A 21,121-nucleotide genomic window follows, 5' to 3' on the forward strand; every position below is an offset into this window, starting at 1 on the left:
AACACATTGCACGTTTCTATTGAAAAACATGCAATCATGTTTGATAATGTATAAGACAATGTGCTTTTAGAATGAATAGATACACCAGAGTGAAAAGAACTTCAAGCACAAGATGTGCTTTTGGAAGACTAACAATCTACTGGCACAACGTCAGGACTCAGGATCATCAAGGACATTGACAAAGGACTGGAAGGAGAAGTTCTACACCTTATTATCATGAAATCATCTTGGTCTACATATATAATCAAGTAAGCTGCTGCTGATAGAGATAATGAGAGTAAAATTTCAACTCCACTCAGAGCCAAAGAAAATTTGTTGTTATATTGTGTAAAATAGGACAAAAAATTTGGACCGATTGCAATACTTTCATTACTAGTATAGCTCCGCTATACTGTAGTAATAGAAAGTAATAAAATTGTAGGGATAGCACACAAACTTTCAAATGCTGTGGTATTAAGAAGTAAACTTCCGAACTAGGGCACACAATTTTCCGAGTCAATAAAATTTTATTTGGTTCTTTTCTCTCCGTGTTGGATTACGTTAATGCCAAAAATATCGATGAACACAAAGTTCGTTTTATAAATTTATTAAAAAACTTTTATTAGGATGCAATTAATATTCTGACAATAATCAAGGCAATCCTTGTATTTTGATGTGAAAAAATACCGACTTCTAGTAACCTATCAAGAAAAAAGCTCCATAGATCCAATAATCTGGTATCTAACTTTTTTTACCAGAATCTTTAAAATTAATGAAGTCATTGGGAACCGCACGAACAAGAGATCTATGCACTTCATCAAGTCGCTAATCCGATTTCATTCTCAAGTTGTCTCGTCTCCTACTTGAAAATTTGTATGCATCTTTTCCTTCATCTCTCGAGGCTCAAATACCGCGTTAGATTAATATTCCAAACTGTCCGAAGTCAAATGATGGACTCAGCCAGAGATTTGAATCTTGACATCTCTGAGTATGTTTGATATGTTTTACATGAACTGAATAATAGTCTCCATTCTGATTCTGACGGTCATGACGGGTCCCTAGTATGATCACGACCAAGAGATCAGATCAACCAATTCGAAAAGATCAAATTTGATCAAAGTGAAGCCGAGAGTTTTAATTGCCGTAAGCGAGGGTTTTTATTGGTCTCTATCATACTCAAGGAGCCAAGGACTCTCCTAAGGTTCAAACATGTGGATAACATCAAAATACCTGCCATGATGTCAATGTAGTCAAGACAGGAGACTAGAGATTGGACTATACTTTGATAAGTTTATCAAAAAGAATGAGCACATTCGGAAAAAGACATAAAAGAAGCCCGTCTAAAAGGCATCAGTACTTAATTATATTCAATTCAGTCATTTGATTGAACCTTTCAGTTTGATACTGACTTCCTCAGCTTCTAATTACAAACTAATACCCTCATCATGGCCATTTAACTCATCAGCTCAACTTCCGATTTCAGATTCCCCAGATTACCTTCCACTCTAGGAATTCTCGAATCTGTTAACATGTTTACCTCTCACTTTCATTAACGTGATTTCAAGCTCAGCTTATTGTTATTAGATAATTAGAAACCCCAGCTAGTTAAACATTGATAATACACATGTGTATTACAATGATTTATGTTCATATTTACCTGAATGATTTACATCTTAAATATGAGCACTACGCGTAGCATAATTCCTGTACGTACCTGAAACAAGAATAAACCAAGAATCATCATTAGTTTCCAATTATGATTATGTACTTGCGTAGTAAATTAAACAATATTTTTCCAATACAACCTTTAACTTTTCCAGGAGCAATTTTCAGTGTATTAAGCCTTCAGCTTACCAGATCTTTAGTAGCACTCGTGCTAAAGGAAGACCTTGCTCATATATGATTGTATCCAGCTATCCAGTAATAATGCCACCTGATCAGCGATTGTTACTTACTAGCTAGCTGCCAGCTTCAATTAAATAATTTATGATGAAACTTTGGTTGGAAACCTGAGCACCTAAGCTGCGAACGGTACCGAGCCAGGTAAGTACTAAAGTACCAAGGGGGGGGGGGGGGTGTTATGTAGTGAAGAAATTCACTTTATTCACTCAAGGTGAGAGTGTAGTGTTTGAGTTGCCTCGCGCTGTTGACCATGCGGTAACTACGCCGCGTTGCGAACATAATACTGAGAACGGAAACGACGTTATCATTGCAACATTTATTTCAATGTCTTCAGTTTTACTGAAGTCATTATTAATAGTCATAATTAATCTGAAAAGTCATATTTTTATTAATAAGGAATACCTCCAATTTTGCTGGAAAAAAATATCGTCTGACCCAGAGAAAGTTGCTGTTCAAATCTTGGCCCTCCACAGATGGTCAGTAGAAATGGTAGAGCTCCTATTTTGAGTCTATTCTCGAAAGGCATGTTGTTTTAGTTACAAGTTGAAATTGAATAAAATGTGGGGAATTGTACTTCGCGCTACAAGTGAATGGAGGTGGAATCGTAACAAAAACTACCTATATTTATTGAGCTGGTACATGTGGTGCATAACTACAACACAATACCAGCTATATCTTTCAGGAATTGACTCCTGGTTTTGGTGCCCCTCTTTCAAATGGAATCAGTCTGATAGCTTAACCTGATTTGACCCTGGCTAATCGAGAGGAAACACCCGCGTCCCATGTTCCCTGCTAAATTATGTCCAGGGCGACCGGGGGAAACCTCTTTGACAAAACCAAACACCTCTTGGTTAACCTGAGACCTCTGAACATAACCAAAGAGGTCTTTAGTCAGTCAAAAAATTCGTAAACCTCTTTAGTTTGTCAAAAAATTCAAGTCTATTCTATTTAAATTTGGAGGAAACAGGAAAGGTTGACCTTATGGGTCTACCATCTGTTATTTCCTTTACTGATTGAGAGTTCATTGCTAGTACACTTTTCAAAATTCTTTGAACTGTGGAGCAGTGTGAACTGTGATCCCAAAAGTATGATTGAACTTCCAGGCTCTCTTGTCATGATTAAACTTCCAGGCTATCTTAATCTAGGCAAGCATATGACCACTATCAAGACAGGTCATTTCCCTGACAGTCGAGCAAGGGACTCCTAGGATAAGTATAAACAAACAAACAAATGAAAACAAACTGTTGTCAGAGCATGTGACTCTCCGATATATCAGAATATATAATACCCATGTACAATTTATGTATGTACTATGTAAACTACATTAGATTACTGCATCTGATTATGATTAGATTACCGATAGGCAGACCATTTTTTGTCGTTTGGTGGAATGGGTCCCCGGTTTAAACTCTTGTGACACGAAATTGCAAACCCCTAATTTAAAGCATTTACAGTACGTTTGCTGCTCAAAAGCTAAAATAAAGGAGAGTAAAAACGGAGATAAAGAGCTGAAAATGACCCTAAAGAGTAATTATAGAAAGCATAAAAAGTTCAACTTACGATTTCATTAATAGAATCTGACAATTTAATACCCTCTTGCTGGTAGCAAACTTTCTGCTTTTCTCGAAGAACAAGCGAAGGGGAAAATCCCTGACCTAAATTTGTGCAAAAAATAGCATTAAATATAATGAATACTTAGGTGCAGCGTGTAGACTATAGCAATACAGCGTGCAAAATGAGGGCAAAGGCTACAGAGCTGATGCTTGCTTTCCCATGGTATTCACATCTAATTGTTAGCTTTGGTAAATGAAGTCGCCCGCAGGATATGAACCCCCACCATTCTAAATACTCGCATGGTAGATCAGAAGTGGAATAAGGTGGGAGACGGTTATCCTATAGATGGAAATTGGATCATCGGTGTTTAGATGCGGGACATGAAACCTTTATAAGTCTATACGTACAACATCACATATCTACGAGTATGTATGAAGATTTACATGAGACAGATCAAGTTCTGAGAGGGGGCAATTAACCATCAGGCGAATCATCTCACCAGCATCTGTGCACATACGGGGCAACAACTTTTCCCATGAAAGAGCAGCATCGGTGGTTACAAGACCATTAAGATTTATATCAAAACCCGCTGTGAAGGTTGTCTTGAAAAATTTCCTGAAATTCTCATGTTAAAATGACTATATTATGAAATTTTACAAAAAATAACCATGTATATAATATACATAATGGTGTGTCACATGGGATATGACTTATGCCTACCGTAAGTATGTCCCTACACCATAATTAGGTACTTGTAGGAATTTTTCACAGAACTGATAAATTTGCATACAGTTTGGGTAAAATTGGTGAAGTCAAAAATTAGTTTTAAAAGGCGGCAGATTTTTTGGATTTTGGAGCTACAGTACATATAAAAAAAAAGTAATCGGATTTCTCCACAAATCATCATCAGCAGAGTACATTACATACCTTGTTGTTATACACAGCATTCAGCAAGTTTGATACATTGTATACTTTGAACCTAGTAGTGTTAGCGCCTTCCTAGTTATATTTTGAAACCCAAATGATAATGGGAACCCATGTAATCACCACATATGCCCGGAAATAAAACTTCCTTTGTTTTATTTGGACGCGGCTCGACATGAGGACACGCGTGACCTGACAATATGTGATAATAAACGCCAACCCAAAGCATCACAGCTTCAAATCCATATCAATTTACAGATTTTAACTATTTTTACACAATGTACAGTATTCAAATTAATCGTTCAAATGGGTACCTATCTGCCTATAACCTTGAGATGAATTTTATTTCAATTAAAATTCATTGTCCAATATCCAACACATGACCTAGATAGAGCCTATTAGATACTCAGGGTGTAAAAAAGAGATAAATAAATTTAATTGTTTTTGTGCTTTCAATATTGTTAATTTTATTAAATTTGTCTGGTGCCTATTCTGTTTCACTGATATTATTTTCAGTCAATTGAAACACGCGTGTCTGGTTTATTGAATTAAGCTTTCTCAAATATGTTAGGTATTTTGAATAGTTTGCACTAAAAAAGGGATTAAAATACATGCGCACAATTGTACATACCTAGGTGTATTAATATTAACAGCTCTTGTGAGATGTCAAGTCTTGTAGGTAGAGAACATTCAGGTATAGGAATTGAACATTAACTGATGTAGGTAAGTTCCCACTACCGAAAAATATTAGTAGAACGGTAAGTTCAAAGTGAATACATAAATATGGTAATAGTTATGTACCTACGTACACGTACATACCTGATCTTTCAACTTTTCCTACAAGTCATACCTACATGGATTCAAACAAGAGTGTCCAAAATCCAAATGAACAACATAAATTATTAAAACACATCGAAGGATTTTTTAGGGTCTAGAACTCTTATATTTAACAGATGTCAAGATAGTCGTGTAGCCTCATTTGTTATTGAAATTAAAACACATGACAGCATATTATATTTACAAGAGTTGAGTCACCCCAGGACTATCAATCTGACGGTCAAATTGGTGTTATGGTGACCAATAAGAACAAACCGAGGGCCTTGGTTTAATTTCAACAAGAACTCAGTGAACTAAAAATCCGGGGACCACAAGATTGGAAAACAAGCCAGGTGAGAACCGAGGCAAAACAAAGAGTACAAGTTAACTCTACAGGGTGTGAGAAACATCTGGATACATTATCAAGTGAAGTAAAATAAGCTGAAGATAACCAAGTATAATTCAGGCCCTGACAGGATGTGAGAGAAGTCTGGGCGCATCAATTTCATAACTTTGATGTCGATCAAAGGTCGCTAGGGACATAGGGTAGGTAGTTAGGTACGAGTATTCAATATTTGGAGGAGTTTCCAATTTCAAATTAGCACATACCTACGGTCATACCTAGTATATGTAACTACTGAGTGGAGGAGAAAACAATTTAGAGTTGCACCTGATCTTGATTGTTTCTCGTTCTGGTTTACAGAAAATTATTATGAATCACTCATCAAAATATTTTCGTATTTGACCAAAAGGTAAGTTTGTAGGTACGTACATCCCATCCTCGCGTGTTTGATCTAGTGCCTATAGCACCTGCATCTTCTGCCTCGTAAGCTAATAACTGTCTAACCACATTGACTATAGTTGTTATCTGTGCTCTAAAATCACAAGAACAGTGTCCAATATCTATTCTATAGCATCTATTATTACACTCAGACAGACACCTCTACCTACATGAAATGTGTGTATTCTTCGAGATGGAAATATAATTCGGCATGACCTGCGAGCTGCTAGAAATAAATGAAGCTTGGAATGAAATTCTGCAGAACGTAACTAAACGCAGGAGTAATAACATTTCAATCAAGTGTGACAGTTCAATCATATCTTCTTCCCAGGACATTGAACTGCCAGAAGTTACAAGTGTTCCAACACCAACATTGGCCTAGCTCCTTAGCACCATCATATCTGCACTGTTGTCTTGGAACAGCAATTCCATTTACAGATCAGACAATTTCTACTCTGGTTTTGAATAGGTACTATGTATACATGTATAGTAATACGCTAACCTGCACCGCGCTGAGAAAATTTTGTAGTTGAGAATTGGAGACTGGATGTTCAAATTCAAAGCCTCAAAAGAAAGAGTTGAATCAATGGGAGTAATATGCCAGACTAGGCCGGAAATGCTGGAAATGGAATCCCTAACAGATATTCTACCAATAGATACCGACTTCCGATACCGATCTGGGCATAAACATCGAGGGCTTCGACATAGTCCCTATATTTACATTTCGGCGTTTCTACAAGTCATTTGCAATACAAGACTCCTCTGGTTTTCTAATTCTGGCGGTGAGATAAGACCGCAGAATCTAAGTTCTGAGTCGGTGGGTCTACCGGTCTACGTCAGGAGAATTTATTCTCCGATGGGTCTTACTATATTTGGTCTGCACAACGCCCACCTCTCTCCCTGTCTCTCTCTCTCTTCTGGCTCGGGTACATACAACTGTGTGATGTCCAATCAAACACACAATGGTGTCGGAAGAACACGCCACGACAAAGGGCCGGGTTCGACTTTTGAGCTGAACAGTGCCGGTAAGGGTGGGGTAGTATTGGGAAGGTAACTTGCAGGGAGATTAATTTTCTCTAAACAATGCATTATTTATCCAATCTTTGTCCATTTATTGGTGTCTTTGTAGATTAAATTATGTACTTCATTATCATTAGGAACAAAACATGATCAAATGCATGAGGAGTCTCTTCATCCATTAGCTTATTCGGTTATAAATTGATACCATGTTCGCGGTACCTGGTTATTTTTCTTGGCTTTTCACAGAACCGTCCTTCCACGGCTCCGCTACTCTCAAGCTACAAGTTGAAACAAGAAGATTGGATCAGAACTGCACAGAGCACAGGCAGTTAAGCAGCCCCGCACAGTTTCATTATGCAATGGTCAGTGGCCTGAGACTTCACTAAGGTGACTCATCTCTTGCGGAGCCCCGGACAAGTTTTTTGCAATAGAGAAGCCTGTGTGGACTTGTTTGTGGTATAATTCATTACTGATCTTGTTCATACAAAGCCTGTGAATTCTTGTTCATACAAAGCCTGTGGATTGAACAGCCCGCAACTAAAGAAATGCAACGGACGGCATTTATCGTAGGTCAAAGATGAAAAATTTTGCTTGATTCCTAAAACACGTAGAAGGCAGTAATCCACATGGAGTTAAACTGATCTGTAAATAATAATTGTAATAACATTAATAAAATTATTAAATCACACATTATTTTTAAAAAATTCGGACTGCTGCAAATACATATGTACATACCTACAATAACTAGGTAAGATTAAGAATTTAGGACAAATCCGGAAATTGGAGAAGTCTGGTAAATCGCACAACTTAAATCTGAACGGAAATTTAATTTGGTCCATTAAAAGAATTTAACTCGCCATTTGAGATTAACGAGGAAGGAAAAAAAAGTACTCAAGTCGTTACATGAATGAAAAAAAAAGGTAGATTAACTTTTTTTTCGTCAATTAAGGGAGAAAAAAATCATTGGGGTCAATTAGAAGGGTTTCCTCAGTTTAATTTTTAGCATAATGTCGTTAAAAACATTGTGGTCATGTTTGAGATACGAGAGTAGACTAACGAGACATTAGGTATATTGTGAACATTAAACATTCAGTTTTATACCCAACATGTATGAAGTTGGATGAGTTCTCATGATTCCTTTGAAGATGTATAAAGATAGAAGCAGTCGGGTCCCCATCAATAATTCTGCCTCCCATAAGTCCCATATCTCTTTATCTACTTTGAAATCTCCTATACCTTATTTTAAATGTTAATTTTATGTGTTTTCAAATACCGATATACTTTTTCTTGGGTAAATATTTAAATGTTAAACGCGGAGAGGAGAGTTAGGTTCAAAATGGTCTTTATTCGGTATTTTCATATCGGTATTAGATTTCGTTTTGAGATAAGATTTTATTCATTAACGTGAGGTTCTACATCAGGAAGATTTTCATTTAAAGACTATTTCTCTTGAAATTCTAGCAGCAGACGACACGTTTGTTAGTTTAAAAGTACGTGTATATTCTTACCTATTAAGAATCAACAAAGCAAGTGAAGTTGAGTGTATTGTGTATTTGTGTTGGTTTATTGTATTATTTACTAACTTGCTAATGTATTATTAATCAAATTATATCAGTACTTCATTATCATCATTAAGGAGCAGGGGCGTATTTAGCTTGGAATTTTAGAGGGGTCTACCGTTTTAGATCTCCTGGTTACTGCAAGACATAAACCTAGAGAACAGACCCAATTCGCCCAAGGCCGAATACCTACAATAGAAGAAGATGGTGTCTGAAGCTGAGGATCCTTGTGAAGTGTAAAAGCTGTGAAAAAGTAATGTAATTGCAGGCAATTATACGTTATACGTTCAGAAATGTTGACTCTAAAGTAGGTATGAACAAATTTAGACAAACAGAAGGATAAAATGGGACTGTATACAATCAAACCTAATTGTAACTTTTCAACTTGATATGCCGACCAAGCGGACAGTTTGTGTGGCGTTACACTCCTCCCCTTTCCCTCAGAACAGACCTGGACCTGAGGAACAACAGGTTTTGTTATGATCAGTTTCGCTCTCAACAAGACTTGCTTGGTTATGTTCGTATTATCTTCATCACTCGGGTAATTAATTACATTATGTACGGAGAAGTCTCCCATTTTCAAGAGAAGAATGTCTGTTCTGTCCGCAGGGTGGAGTGAGTTCGGAAAATTTTCTCTCTTCTTCATACCGACGCCGAGGCATGACATGATACACCCTGTATTATAAGGAGACTGAGAATTTATGGACACTCGATTTTTCTCCGAACTAGCTCACAATTTCCATAAGCTTCAGACAGATCACCGGCCGACTCCGTTCTTTTTAGAAGAACCTCGATAAAACGGCCCAGTTTGACTGGGCTCTTTTCAAACCCAATAATGAGATTAATTTTACCTCCCTGTAAGGAGAAAATGTAAAGATAGAATGTTTTCATGGCGCGGTTTGAGGGAAGGGGCAATTTTGATAAACCTTTGAAAAAAAAATTATAAAGGTTAATATTTACAAAATCTTTTCTAAATTACCACAAAAAACATACACTGTCAAATGATTCAAACTTTGTCACTTGCGAACTGAAAATAAATTAAGCTCCATAAGCAATTGGTATCACAATACTGATAGTATATTAATAAATAAAAAGTCAAGAGTTTTTTATTTATTAATAGTATGGAAAGTTTTACCAAGTGTTATTTTGGTCTTATTATACTGATAGTGTAGTTACAGCTTCATATGTAGTAATGGCCCCCAAAACAATCTACCAGATATTTTAAAACTCATCTCACTCAACACGAATCTTAGCTCAGGGGCATACGGTTTAATAGCTTTGGTGACAAAAAATAATTACAGTACAAAATAAATAAAACAACATATGAACATACATTTTGTGTTCCTAAAAAACAACAAGCCATTTGTGATATCGTTCGAACGAGAAGTGATAAAAGTGTCCTAAACAGCTAAACACCAGGTGTATTCCCCTCGTAAACTTAGAACAGAATAGGTACCCAACTTCAACTGTAGGGTCTGTAGGGCACACTTGTCCAATATGGGGAATTTAGTAAATTTCATTCCACACTAAGACTTGTCTTCTTAGCTTTGTTTGGAGTTTTAGAGGGGACTACGTCCGGAAGGCATTTGAACTTATCCGAAAAAGTTGACCTTCCTTTTTGCTTCTTTAGAGCAGTTTTTTTATTTCAGTTTTCAAGCAACTGTGTCCTAATTATTCCTTGGAATGATAACAATATAAAATCCTATTATTTTTAAAAGAGGGATAGAAGTCAGTCTCTCGGTCCCATGTTAGGCAGCTTCCCTCTAGCTAGAAACATATTTATTTTAGTCACATGAATGTCTATCTGTTTAAAACTAATAGAGGTTTGTCATGATACGAAACAGTTTCAATATAGTTGAAGCACTAAAACTCACGGCTTCCAAAGTTATCATATTAATAGATAGGTTAAAGTGGTGCTGAAGACCCGAACGATATAAAAGTTCACGCAAGTCGATGATCTTTACCTATCTAGAATCGAAATATACTTAAACTTGGGAGTACTTAAGTAATCTGCTGAATAAACACTATACTTCAAGTTTTCTGATTTCAGCTAGTTAGCCGTTAGACGACTAGAATAGCTTTGCAGGGACGACAATCGACATTCCAATAATAGACAGGATACCCATAAGAAATCAATATACTTGGGTACTGTGTAATGTACACAATGAAACACTTACTATTTAACATGTTTCATTGTGTTATATTCAACTTCGAGGCTCGAGCTTTATGAATCTCTTTGTATGATAGAAAGAAATTTTAGAAAGTGTAGGCGACAACACTACTCAAGGCACTTTATCATAAAGAGCACTGATTAATATGTTCCACAATAATCCACACAATATGACAGAAAACAAAACCCTTGTCCAGAAAGTGTTTGAAATGTTTAGATAATTATTTTCCCAACTAGGTAGTGTCTAATTAAAATTTGAAGTATTCACGTAGGAAGGGACTAAAGATAGTACGGTATTTCCATTACACAACAGAGAGATCAATTTGAGTAGGTATAGGACAATGTCAAGAGCCAAGTATAAAGTCATGCTAGGACGGATTTAATATTCTGCAAAACAACAAATGTACCTACTCCAATTAAGTCTGATCACGATAGTACTTCATCAGAAGTGTCAACTTAGCATTACACTATACCCATACGTATGTACCTTCCTAATATTTTCTCAATAATACATGCAACTATACACATATTTTGCATCCGGTATGGGTATAGCATAGATGTACTTAAGGTGATAAGGTTTCAGTGCATGTTGTTGTGGACTATGTGATCTTTTGACTCCGGGCACCAATGAAGTACTTTTGTTTCCAAGAACTCAGGAAGTCACCATGTATGCGTTTGAAAATTCAAATGGAACGACGAACTTGGAGGTGTCTGTACAGTGCCAGAGGCTATAAACACGTCTGATACAGTTGAAGACGGTCCTTAATAATCTGGAACAAGACTGTAAACTGTCACATTGGATGCCTTTCTAATGTGACAGGCATGTTTTCGTTAAGTCTTAAGTATCACCGTGTTCTCGATCATTTCGCAATACGTAGGTATTTCAGGTTTAATTTTGTACTTTATTGTATTCCAAGTTCTGAAAACACTGCGTTGAGCAAACAACAAGTCCGACTAAATAACTGTACCTATTGGTGTATTGTACCTCAGAGCAGATTGGACATTGCAGACTTTAACAATGCGCATATGTTACGGACAAATGTCACTTAGGCCGGTTAAATGTCTTCTTGGATTGACTGTTAGAATGTACAAGGAAACACAGTTTCTCTTTTTGCTAAGGTTCTGGATTCAGCAATGTGTTAAAGTTGCATTATTAAATAATAATAATAATAACGGAATAAAAAGCTGACAGTTTCTCCTTCAGTTAATAAATCTGTGAAGAACATCAAAGTGGCAATATTTCTAAACGGAATAAAAAGCTGACAGTTTCTCCTTCAGTTAATAAATCTGTGAAGAACATCAAAGTGGCAATATTTCTAAACAACCCTATTTCCAAGACTTTTCGTTGATTTTCTTTGCATTGAAAGAAGCCATGTGTAAGCGTTCGCCAGATAAATGAATCCGGCGCTTATCCGTCACATAGATTGTACGGTCTGGTGGTGTGTTGCTTGAAATTTACACGATATAAATATTTAAAATAATCGTGTAGGTCAAGAGACGATGTATAAAATAGAATTGCCTTGGGCAATCTCTGGGCAGATACCAAGTTGCAAACAATAAATTGCAATTCTATGAACACCTATATGAATACAGGGTAATGCCCTTCCCATCATCACCATCATAGGCAATAACACTACAGCCTATCCTGTAGACTCAGACTCCATTCTGTCGTCTCTTAATGTGTAATCTTTTTATTTTTCATGCTATGTAGTCTACTTTCCCTTCAAAGTTTACCATTTGGAAACAAACATTTCTTCTATGAAGGAGACTTTACATTTTATTTGAACAGTAGCTTTTACTTGAACTAGGACTACTTTGGCAATAATATAATCTATGGATTTGTTCTAGTTTTATCTTGACATAAATGTTTCACGTGCTGAAAACGTGAGTAATGGCGGTAATAACAATCCATCTTGAGATTAAATGTAAAAAATACACAGCTTAGCGTCAGCAAAAGCTTGGTTTTAAAGCACTTTGTTTATGATGCAATTTATTTCAGATCCGGTACCCACAAGGACCAAGTATATTACTCCATAGTTTTTCAATCGTTGCTGACTGTTGCTTACTGAACGTCAAACTTTCGTCAATTGAAGCTGTAGAAAAGAGGTAAAGTTGAAAATCTCAAATTCAAAGTTTCTTGAAAGTTGGGAGGAACAAAGACAACATTACAAAATATTGTGTCCGCAAACCTCACATTTCATATTGTGACCACAAAGGTACCCCAATCGTCTCAGCCTATAGGTACACTTTTGGTCATATCTAGTTTCTAATATTATTATGATAATTTTTTGTAGGCCTCATATCTCGTGCCCATAATTTACTGCATAGTTTACGTGTGTCCATTGTTTGTGGACACTTGGGACATGGTATCACATGGTCCAAACATTCTGTATATTATAAGGCCGGACATGAGTGTCGTCTGATGCAATGCCCATTACTCCTGGCTTATCTACATTCTTCCTAGTCCACACATTTGAGACTACATATTATTTCTCTAAACATTGATAACAAAATGGCTTCAAAGGTCACAATAGTATGGGACACATGGGTTACCCACGACAACATTCGTTCGTTTCCCTTGGGAATAAAATTTCAAGAGTTTCACATTTTGAAAAGAGGGACCAAACTCCTACCAATAATCAAATCTATATGGGTGGTAAACTTTGAAGGTACTAACAAGGGTAGTTTTTTTCATGGTCCTTCCAACGAATGAAAGTTAGCTAAGTTGAACTACGAAGCTACCAGCCGTTTTTTTAACAGCTGACTTTGGCTTGGAATTACATACGTATCCTCAAGTGAGCTCACTTGTCCTCGCAATACAAACCACCCAAAATACGTATCCTGTACACTTACCTGGAATCAGAAGAAATAAATTTATCATTAGCAACATTATCAAATATCTATTTATAAGTAAAAAGGAAATTGAACTCATGCGGAATGCCTAGCATTTGAACACCGGGGGACTGTGACCATTTTATGTCCAGTACTTACATGGAAAATTACTTATGACATAATCTAATTTGAAAATCTTCCTGATGACTAGAGACAAGGGTCAAGAAGTTCCATATTGATTTAGAGTGAGTTATACCTCTTTGCTTTTCAAGCCATTTTGAGGTTAGTTAAGACACACCACAGAACTCTGACTCACTGATCAATATACCTTTGTCAACAAATCAAACAATTTACATGACTATTATTAACATTAAGGAGGGTGCTAGTCAGCTGGTGGTGGTTAACACAAGTATTCCAAACCAAAGTGAAAAACGGTGGAACACAATAAATTGGGTATTTTATTACGAACAGTTCGATAATATTTCACAAGAATATGACGGGAAGAGAGGGGTAACAGACAAGAAAGCTTGGGGTAGCTGTAACCCCAGCAGGAGCACTTTCACAACCAAGGAAAAACTTACAAAATGACATATGATTATGATTATATGCCCTTTGACCCTCACATTACAAGGAACTCTTCTTCCTCCTTTAAAAATAAATAAATAAAATAATAATAGATGAATAAAAAAAGTAGAAGTTTCATAATACCTATAAATTCTAGAATACATATGTAGGTACGTATTTTCACAACGACTAATTCAATAACAGGTTTTCTTTTGGTCCCAAGAAGTGAAAAGCTCGGAAACAAATCTATCACGCAAGAGATTCTCTTTCCGAACAACAAATCGTGCGTATCCCCAAAAAACCCGAAAGTTAACTTAGCACGCACATAAACCATAATAAAAATCAAACACAAACGACATCATGGAAAGCTTAGCAGTCATAGAGGACACAATGTGACTCAAGGCAATTTACAGAAAGCCATCCGATCAGGAGTTCCTAGGAAGTAAAGTTCAGTGTCGTGGTGAAAGAAAGCAAGAGGGAGCCCCGAGGATACCATTTTCCTCCTCATATCCGAGTCAATATGTGTGATTTACAAAATCATTCGGATTCGACTCTCCTAGGAGGATACCATTTTCCTCCTCATATCCGAGTCAATATGTGTGATTTACAAAATCATTCGGATTCGACTCTCCTAGAAGAGTCCTATTCATAGTTTACACAAACTCAAGTACCTATCTACCTAAAATTTCCAACAAATTTTTAAACAATGGAAAAATTTCCACTTGAAGCACAAAAACATATCCCTCCTCTTCCTCTATTCCCAGTCTTTAAGAGATTTAACCCAAACCCACAAAATTTTCAACAACGAAAAAAGTTACACAACAACTTTGACTGAAAAATATGAAAATCTCCAGAGATTTTTGCAGATGGGATTGAGGGGAGAACGACATGGAAGTTAAGACAAAGTACTTCAAGTCACTTGTTGAGGATACACTGGTGGGGGAATATGAATATATTTCTCCCCTCATTAAAACAGATACTATATTGCAAGGGTGAATGTTGAAAAGCGTCAATTTATAAGAATGGCTTTCATATTTTGGCCTGGAAACCCATGCTAGGACCAATTTAACCATATATTCAACATCTTCAATATTCACTAGTCATCACTAGTTTCATATCTCCCCTATTTTCATTTCATTTCTTCACTGTGCAGTGGTATAAAATAGTCGGAATCTAGTTCAAGATAATGTACCATGCTTGAAGTGAATGAACACTGCTTACAAATCCATTCCGTTGGATAAGGGACGTACCTACATTCTCTCCACTCGTTTGGGTCTATGTACGAGAATAAGGTTCTCTTCAAATTCACTCTGTTTTCTTTTCCTCCCTTGATATTACTCGAGTTTTTCTCCACTCGTTTGGGTCTATGTACGAGAATAAGGTTCTCTTCAAATTCACTCTGTTTTCTTTTCCTCCCTTGATATTACTCGAGTTTATACTTTTAGCATGTTCTCTTCAATCTGAGAAGTAGGTCCTACTTGTGGACGTTTTAAAAACTCACGCCTCGTGTTAAAAAGTCAAGATCAAATAGGACCTTAACAACCGATGACCCTACTTATTTATATCAATAAAATCAACCGTGTAGGGGCTAGATTTTTTCACAAAACCCCTTATACCCACCCCTACGTTGGTGCCTGTAATCAAAACTGGACAATCACAATTTGTAGTTACAGTTCTGCAAGAAGAAATACAATCAAAATCAAACATCTGATCATAGATTTTTCTCATTCGTATTGTCCAATTAAACCAACCAGGTGTAACTTTAGAGTCCAACTAAACTGCTCGAGACACCAGGTGTCAATCTTATTGTGACCCACTGAACTCAAATCAGTTGGCGGAATTCTTATCCTTTTGATTTCCTTGGAAGAGCTCTTCACCCCAGAATGATATTTAGAGCCATTTTCAGAATGCAGAACCCAAAGAAACGAGGTTATATTACTATTGTCACAATCACAATACAGTTCTCAGGAGTTTTCTTTCCAGATAGTTCCTTTGCTTTTTTCCAGTTCCAGATAATTCATTTGCATCGTTCGAATTCTAGGCTCTTATTTTCCTTCTGTTTCTGGGAAAGCTGTAGTGTTGTACGTTGTACCTACTCGCTGGGATTTCCAGACAGTTTTTTGCTCAGAAATGAAGGACTTTTTCGCAGAAGCAGTTTTCCCCTAGAAAAATATGAATTATGAAGAATTGAATATAAAGGATTAGCAGTAGACTGAATAAGAGATCAGGGAAGTGCGGAAATGCGGGAGTGCCCTGCGCAAGTGTGGGGGAAATACTTATACGGTGGTGATAATTGCTTAGGTAGGCAGAACCGTCTCGCTCTACAGGGTGAGAAAAAAATCTCGGAACAGCTGAATAATAATTTATTTACGTCAACACAAACTGTGAAGAAGCTCTCTTTTCTTCAGTTTGTGTAAAATTTTAGGCAGTAGAATCCCGAAATCCACAAGGAGTCAATAGTCCCTTCAACATTGAGTGCGGCATTCTCGGGGACAGGCAGGTACCAATAGAACTTTTGTACCTTTCTGTTTATAGGCATTACCAGGGATATAATATGTAGAACTCCCAAAACAAGATGAAGTCAATGAATATTCATTTCACCGCAGAGTTAGACATTCCCGGGAATGATCATTTACTTAACAGAACTTTTCTCCCTCTCTGCACATTAAAGTCGGAAAGGGGAAGGGGTAAATAATGATGTAATGCAGACGTCTGAATTCCCTATCCCCTTCAGAATTAGTGCAAAATGTTGTGACAAGGATAAATTCAGTGTTGAGACTGTGAGGAAGGTTGGTTCTTTCATGAACTCTTTTCCACCCGCATCCCAGGACCACCCAAAGTTTTCGCTAAATTAAAATTGTTATCCAGTTGGTCGCATGCATAAAATTGACATTCAACCAATTTAAGGTGTGAAATACAAGACCTTCCATTATCAAAGATCAATATGGTAAAAAGTAAACGAAGTCTCAGAGTACATAATTTTGTTCCAATAACTTTGTAGACAATAACACTTTTTTTCGACCATTGTGACAAGAATGATCTTTATAAGATTCTAGCTAGTTGGCGACCCTGGACAAAATGTAAACCTCCTGCCAAACATTTATAAGATGGTATTATAACAGTCAAACAAGAAAAGTCATCTCTTCCTCTTCATTGATTATTCCACTTCAGAAAGTAAGGGACCGTTTGAAATGTCGAAGAATAAGAATAGAGATAGGTACAGGAGAGACACAAGATACCTACAGAGAGAGAGGAGGGAATATAGCGAGAGGAAGGAGAGAGGAAGGGAAAAGAAGGGACAGAGAAAGAGAAGGGAGAGAAAAGGAAAGAGAGAAGAAAGGGAAAGAGATGAGAGAGAATGAGTGGGAGGGAGAGAAATTCTCTCTTAAAAGAAGAGCCCTCAAGAGGTTTTTCCAGACATCACAATATCGAAATTCATCAAGTATCAAGCTTAAATCTCTGAGAAAGTTTTCAATTTGTCAAGTAGGTGGGTGGGTACCTACCTACATGTAAAACGTTATGAATGGGAAGATGAATTTGGATAAGATGTTGTCTTCTTCTCACTTCTCAGTTTCTCATCATGATTCATGAACTAGTGATGGGACTCGAGTGAGATTTTTCAACTCGATTATTTTCCAACTCGAGTTGTAACTCGAGTGGAAATTAATCGAGTTGAATATTTATTCCTGGAAATTACACCGTGCCGATTTCTCACTCGAGAGTCGAGTAGGCGAGCGAGTCGCTGATATTCGGGTTTTCGTTCGGAAACTCTCGGCATACGGGTATACCACTATACCCCTCCCCCTCTTCAGTTCTCTTTCTTGCATCATCATCATCTAGTAAGAGGCAAGAGGGGAGAGGGGGGTAGTGAATCATTCAACTCGCTCAAACGAATAGTTTTTCTGACGAATAGATTTGTACTCGAATAGAAACTGCATGCTGCAATAATATGTGGCGAGTGCGCGAGTGAACTCGGGTCAGAAAACCCAATGAATAGTTTTTCCACTCGAGTGGAACAAAATAATAATCGAGTGCACTCGAGTGAAGTCAAACTCGAGTCCACTCGAGTAAAATCATTCACTCGGCCCATCACTATCATGAACCACTCTAAGTACTTCTACTTATTATATTATTTTGTAATAACGTGTTTTAAAATGTTTCATTTAGGTTTTAGGTACTTTCAATAAGTAGGTACTTTAAAACTTAACTCATTTAGGTATTAGGTAGGTGCCTACAATTTAGGTAAGTACCTACTTAGTTAAGTACATAGGTATTTCTATATATAAAAAAAAGATAATATAATAAATACGAACTAGCATGATACCTAGAAGACCAATTCAATACACAACTACATAGGTACTTTTACAAATTTGCATTAAACACACCACCCACGCCCTGAAATGGACAAATTTCATTGGGACTGAACCAAAGCATGATGGCACCAAGTAGGTAATTTGACTTGGTTTGAAAAGAACATTGCAATTAACAAGAAATCACAACCAAATAGACAATGATGATGTTACTATGCATTGGAGGTTGGATTTCATTTGTGATTCTGTAAAGCATTATTTTATTTGTAAATCTAGAACGTCACTAGAGAACAAAAATCAAAGGGCCTACATGTCCTAAGGGCAATCTATAATCAATTTTGGTGTGATTGAAACATTTCTAAAGTCGCCCCCTAATCAACAATCAACAAAAACTCCAGGGGTGGCATTTTGGTTACAATAGAGGAACATTTCGGTTTCAGGTTTCTATAAAGTTAATGTGTACTTCCCAGTCATCAAGTCTGTTCAATCCAGTTTTTAGTTGAGTTTTTTGTACATGAGCTGCTGGCATTGTTTTATTTTGGGTTTTTGTTTCTTCTAGAAACCCTTTTCTTTGTCTTCTAGTGTGTCTTTGTCTTTTGGTTGGGAGTTTTCAAACATACTCATGTATTGTCTCGTTTACTTATCTAACTACCTCTGTTTATCTGGTTTGTCACACCACTAAGAACAAGCTGTTACAATTTTAGAAAGTACAGACATTTTGAAATATTTGATGATGGTCCAGTCTGGGGAACCTATGGTCTCTAGTCTCTAGGGTTGAATGGTAGAGAATGCCCTGAACAGTAACTTTGACCTTTGTTTGTAAGCAGTTCCATTGACCAAGTACCTAGGTACCTATTAGAGAAAGAAACTTTGAAATTTGGTTGTAGCATTTTTTTTTTTTTTTTTTTTTTTTTTTTTGGACTCTCCTAGAAGAGTCCTAGAAAATTATAGCTACCTACGATGACGTCACGACCCCACGAGATTACCCATCTCCTGTAAAAGTTCTGGTACATAATTTGGACTGTCTAGTCCAGAATTGCAATACCTACTTTTCTTCTTGTTGAAAGTACCTACTAGTAAGTAATATACCTACTTCTAGGTCTATACAAATAAGAAAATGGTAAAAGTGACTCGAATAACTAGATCCGTACACTCATATGAATTGATCAGCTGTCATAACATTTATAATAGTTCCCGTTACACAAAGTACTTAATAGCATACTGGACAGACTTGGTCAATGAGACTCAGGAATTGAATTTTTGTTACCAGTTACTTACTTATGCTTGGATAAGTACCTACCTAGTGCTTTATTTAGACTGCCAGCCTAAGTAGTTCGATTGCTTCAACAGCTAGAAATAGTGCACCTTTTTATTGAATTTCATCTATTAAACTACGGTTTTCCTTGCAATTGGATAGGACCATGGTTTGGAGATCAGGATAAAGCCAGAAAATGGAGAACAAATCGGGACCTACTGACCTCCCACGATATATTTCATTATACACTAAGTTTGACTATTTTAATTCACACTGATTTATTACATATTTATTGAACAACACTAATCACAAATGTGTAGACGCAGCTTTCTGGCCAGCCTTACTCAGAGATAAGGTACCTATTACAAGAATTACAACTAACAAAGGTTATAGTCGGTGGCCTAACGTCAAAAAAGCTGCATTTCGTCAGGAAAGCACCAAATTTGGCATGGACCTTTATTTGGACCATATAACGAGGATACCATTTTCCTCCTCATATCCGAGTCAATATGTGTGATTTACAAAATCATTCGGATTCGACTCTCCTAGTATAGTTCATAAAAATAAATTACCGGAAACGAGATATTGTAAGAAAACCTCTTTTTTAGCCGCCATTTTGGAAAAATCACTTAAATTAGGTCCATGCGAGTGTTAATGTGATTGTGTGACACAAGACAAAAGTAGTTTAAGCCAACTTCTAGGGCTCTCCCAAAGTTGCAGAGTTCAGATACCATCATCAGACTTTTAGAGCTCAAAAGCTAGTTGTCCAAAGAATTAGATATTAGATAAATACATGAATATTCATAAATAGCTCTTCATTTAGGTTGAGAATTAATCATTAATTTGATTATTTTTATTTTGATGGTCTGGTACTACTCACTTCTTGGTCGACTTTTGGGGCTCTCCAAGTCTTCAAGTTAGCATGATCTCTTCAACTCTTTAAAGGTATCATACCTGCCAAGCTGCTAAAGAGAAAAGTTGGCATGAACTACTTAATTCTAGTTGGCACATTGCTAGAAGGTATATCAATATGTGACTGTAGAAATTTAGACTGCTAGTTGTGCTAGTGGTTTTTTGAGAAATTGGGAATCATAAGTAAGGTAGCCAAGAAATTAAATAAAAATAAATAGAATACATCCAAGCACCCATGATAAGTGGGTATACATAAGTAATGTCACTTCAGCAAATAAATCTTTCAAAATAAACACCAATGAAACACCACCTTTCCCAAGAAACACCAGCAAAACACCTCTTCTGCATTCCACTCTGAAAACACCATACTTTCCCAGAGGAAATTCAGCAATGAGATGCAGAAAATTGTAATATTGTAAACAAAATACAGTTTTCTTACCATAGAATTCTAATCATGAAACCAGTGCAAGGAAGGTAATGTTATAAAGAGCCTCCTGTGTCCAGCCTTTGAAAAAAACACTCACACACAAACAAGAAAATTGC

The 21,121-nt window shown here is 36.7% G+C and overlaps 1 protein-coding gene across 3 annotated transcripts in view; it reads right to left on the minus strand.

The window, feature by feature from the left end:
• Positions 1-414: 414 nt before the first annotated feature.
• Positions 415-21,121, minus strand: part of LOC108252734 — a 30,668-nt gene continuing 9,961 nt past the window's right edge. The window contains exon 3 of one of the 3 annotated variants that reach the window (XM_026825615.1): positions 415-1,693. In XM_026825615.1, coding sequence (XP_026681416.1) covers positions 1,646-1,693 — 48 coding nt within the window. In that variant the 3' untranslated portion in view covers positions 415-1,645. Of the gene's footprint in view, positions 1,694-9,511; positions 9,563-15,774; positions 16,264-21,121 lie in introns of those variants that run through there. The other 2 variants (XM_026825616.1, XM_026825614.1) reach the window with 2 other exon arrangements.

Source organism: Diaphorina citri, unplaced genomic scaffold, assembly GCF_000475195.1.
Source record: "Diaphorina citri unplaced genomic scaffold, Diaci psyllid genome assembly version 1.1 scaffold781, whole genome shotgun sequence".
Taxonomy (NCBI): Eukaryota; Metazoa; Arthropoda; class Insecta; order Hemiptera; family Psyllidae; genus Diaphorina; species Diaphorina citri.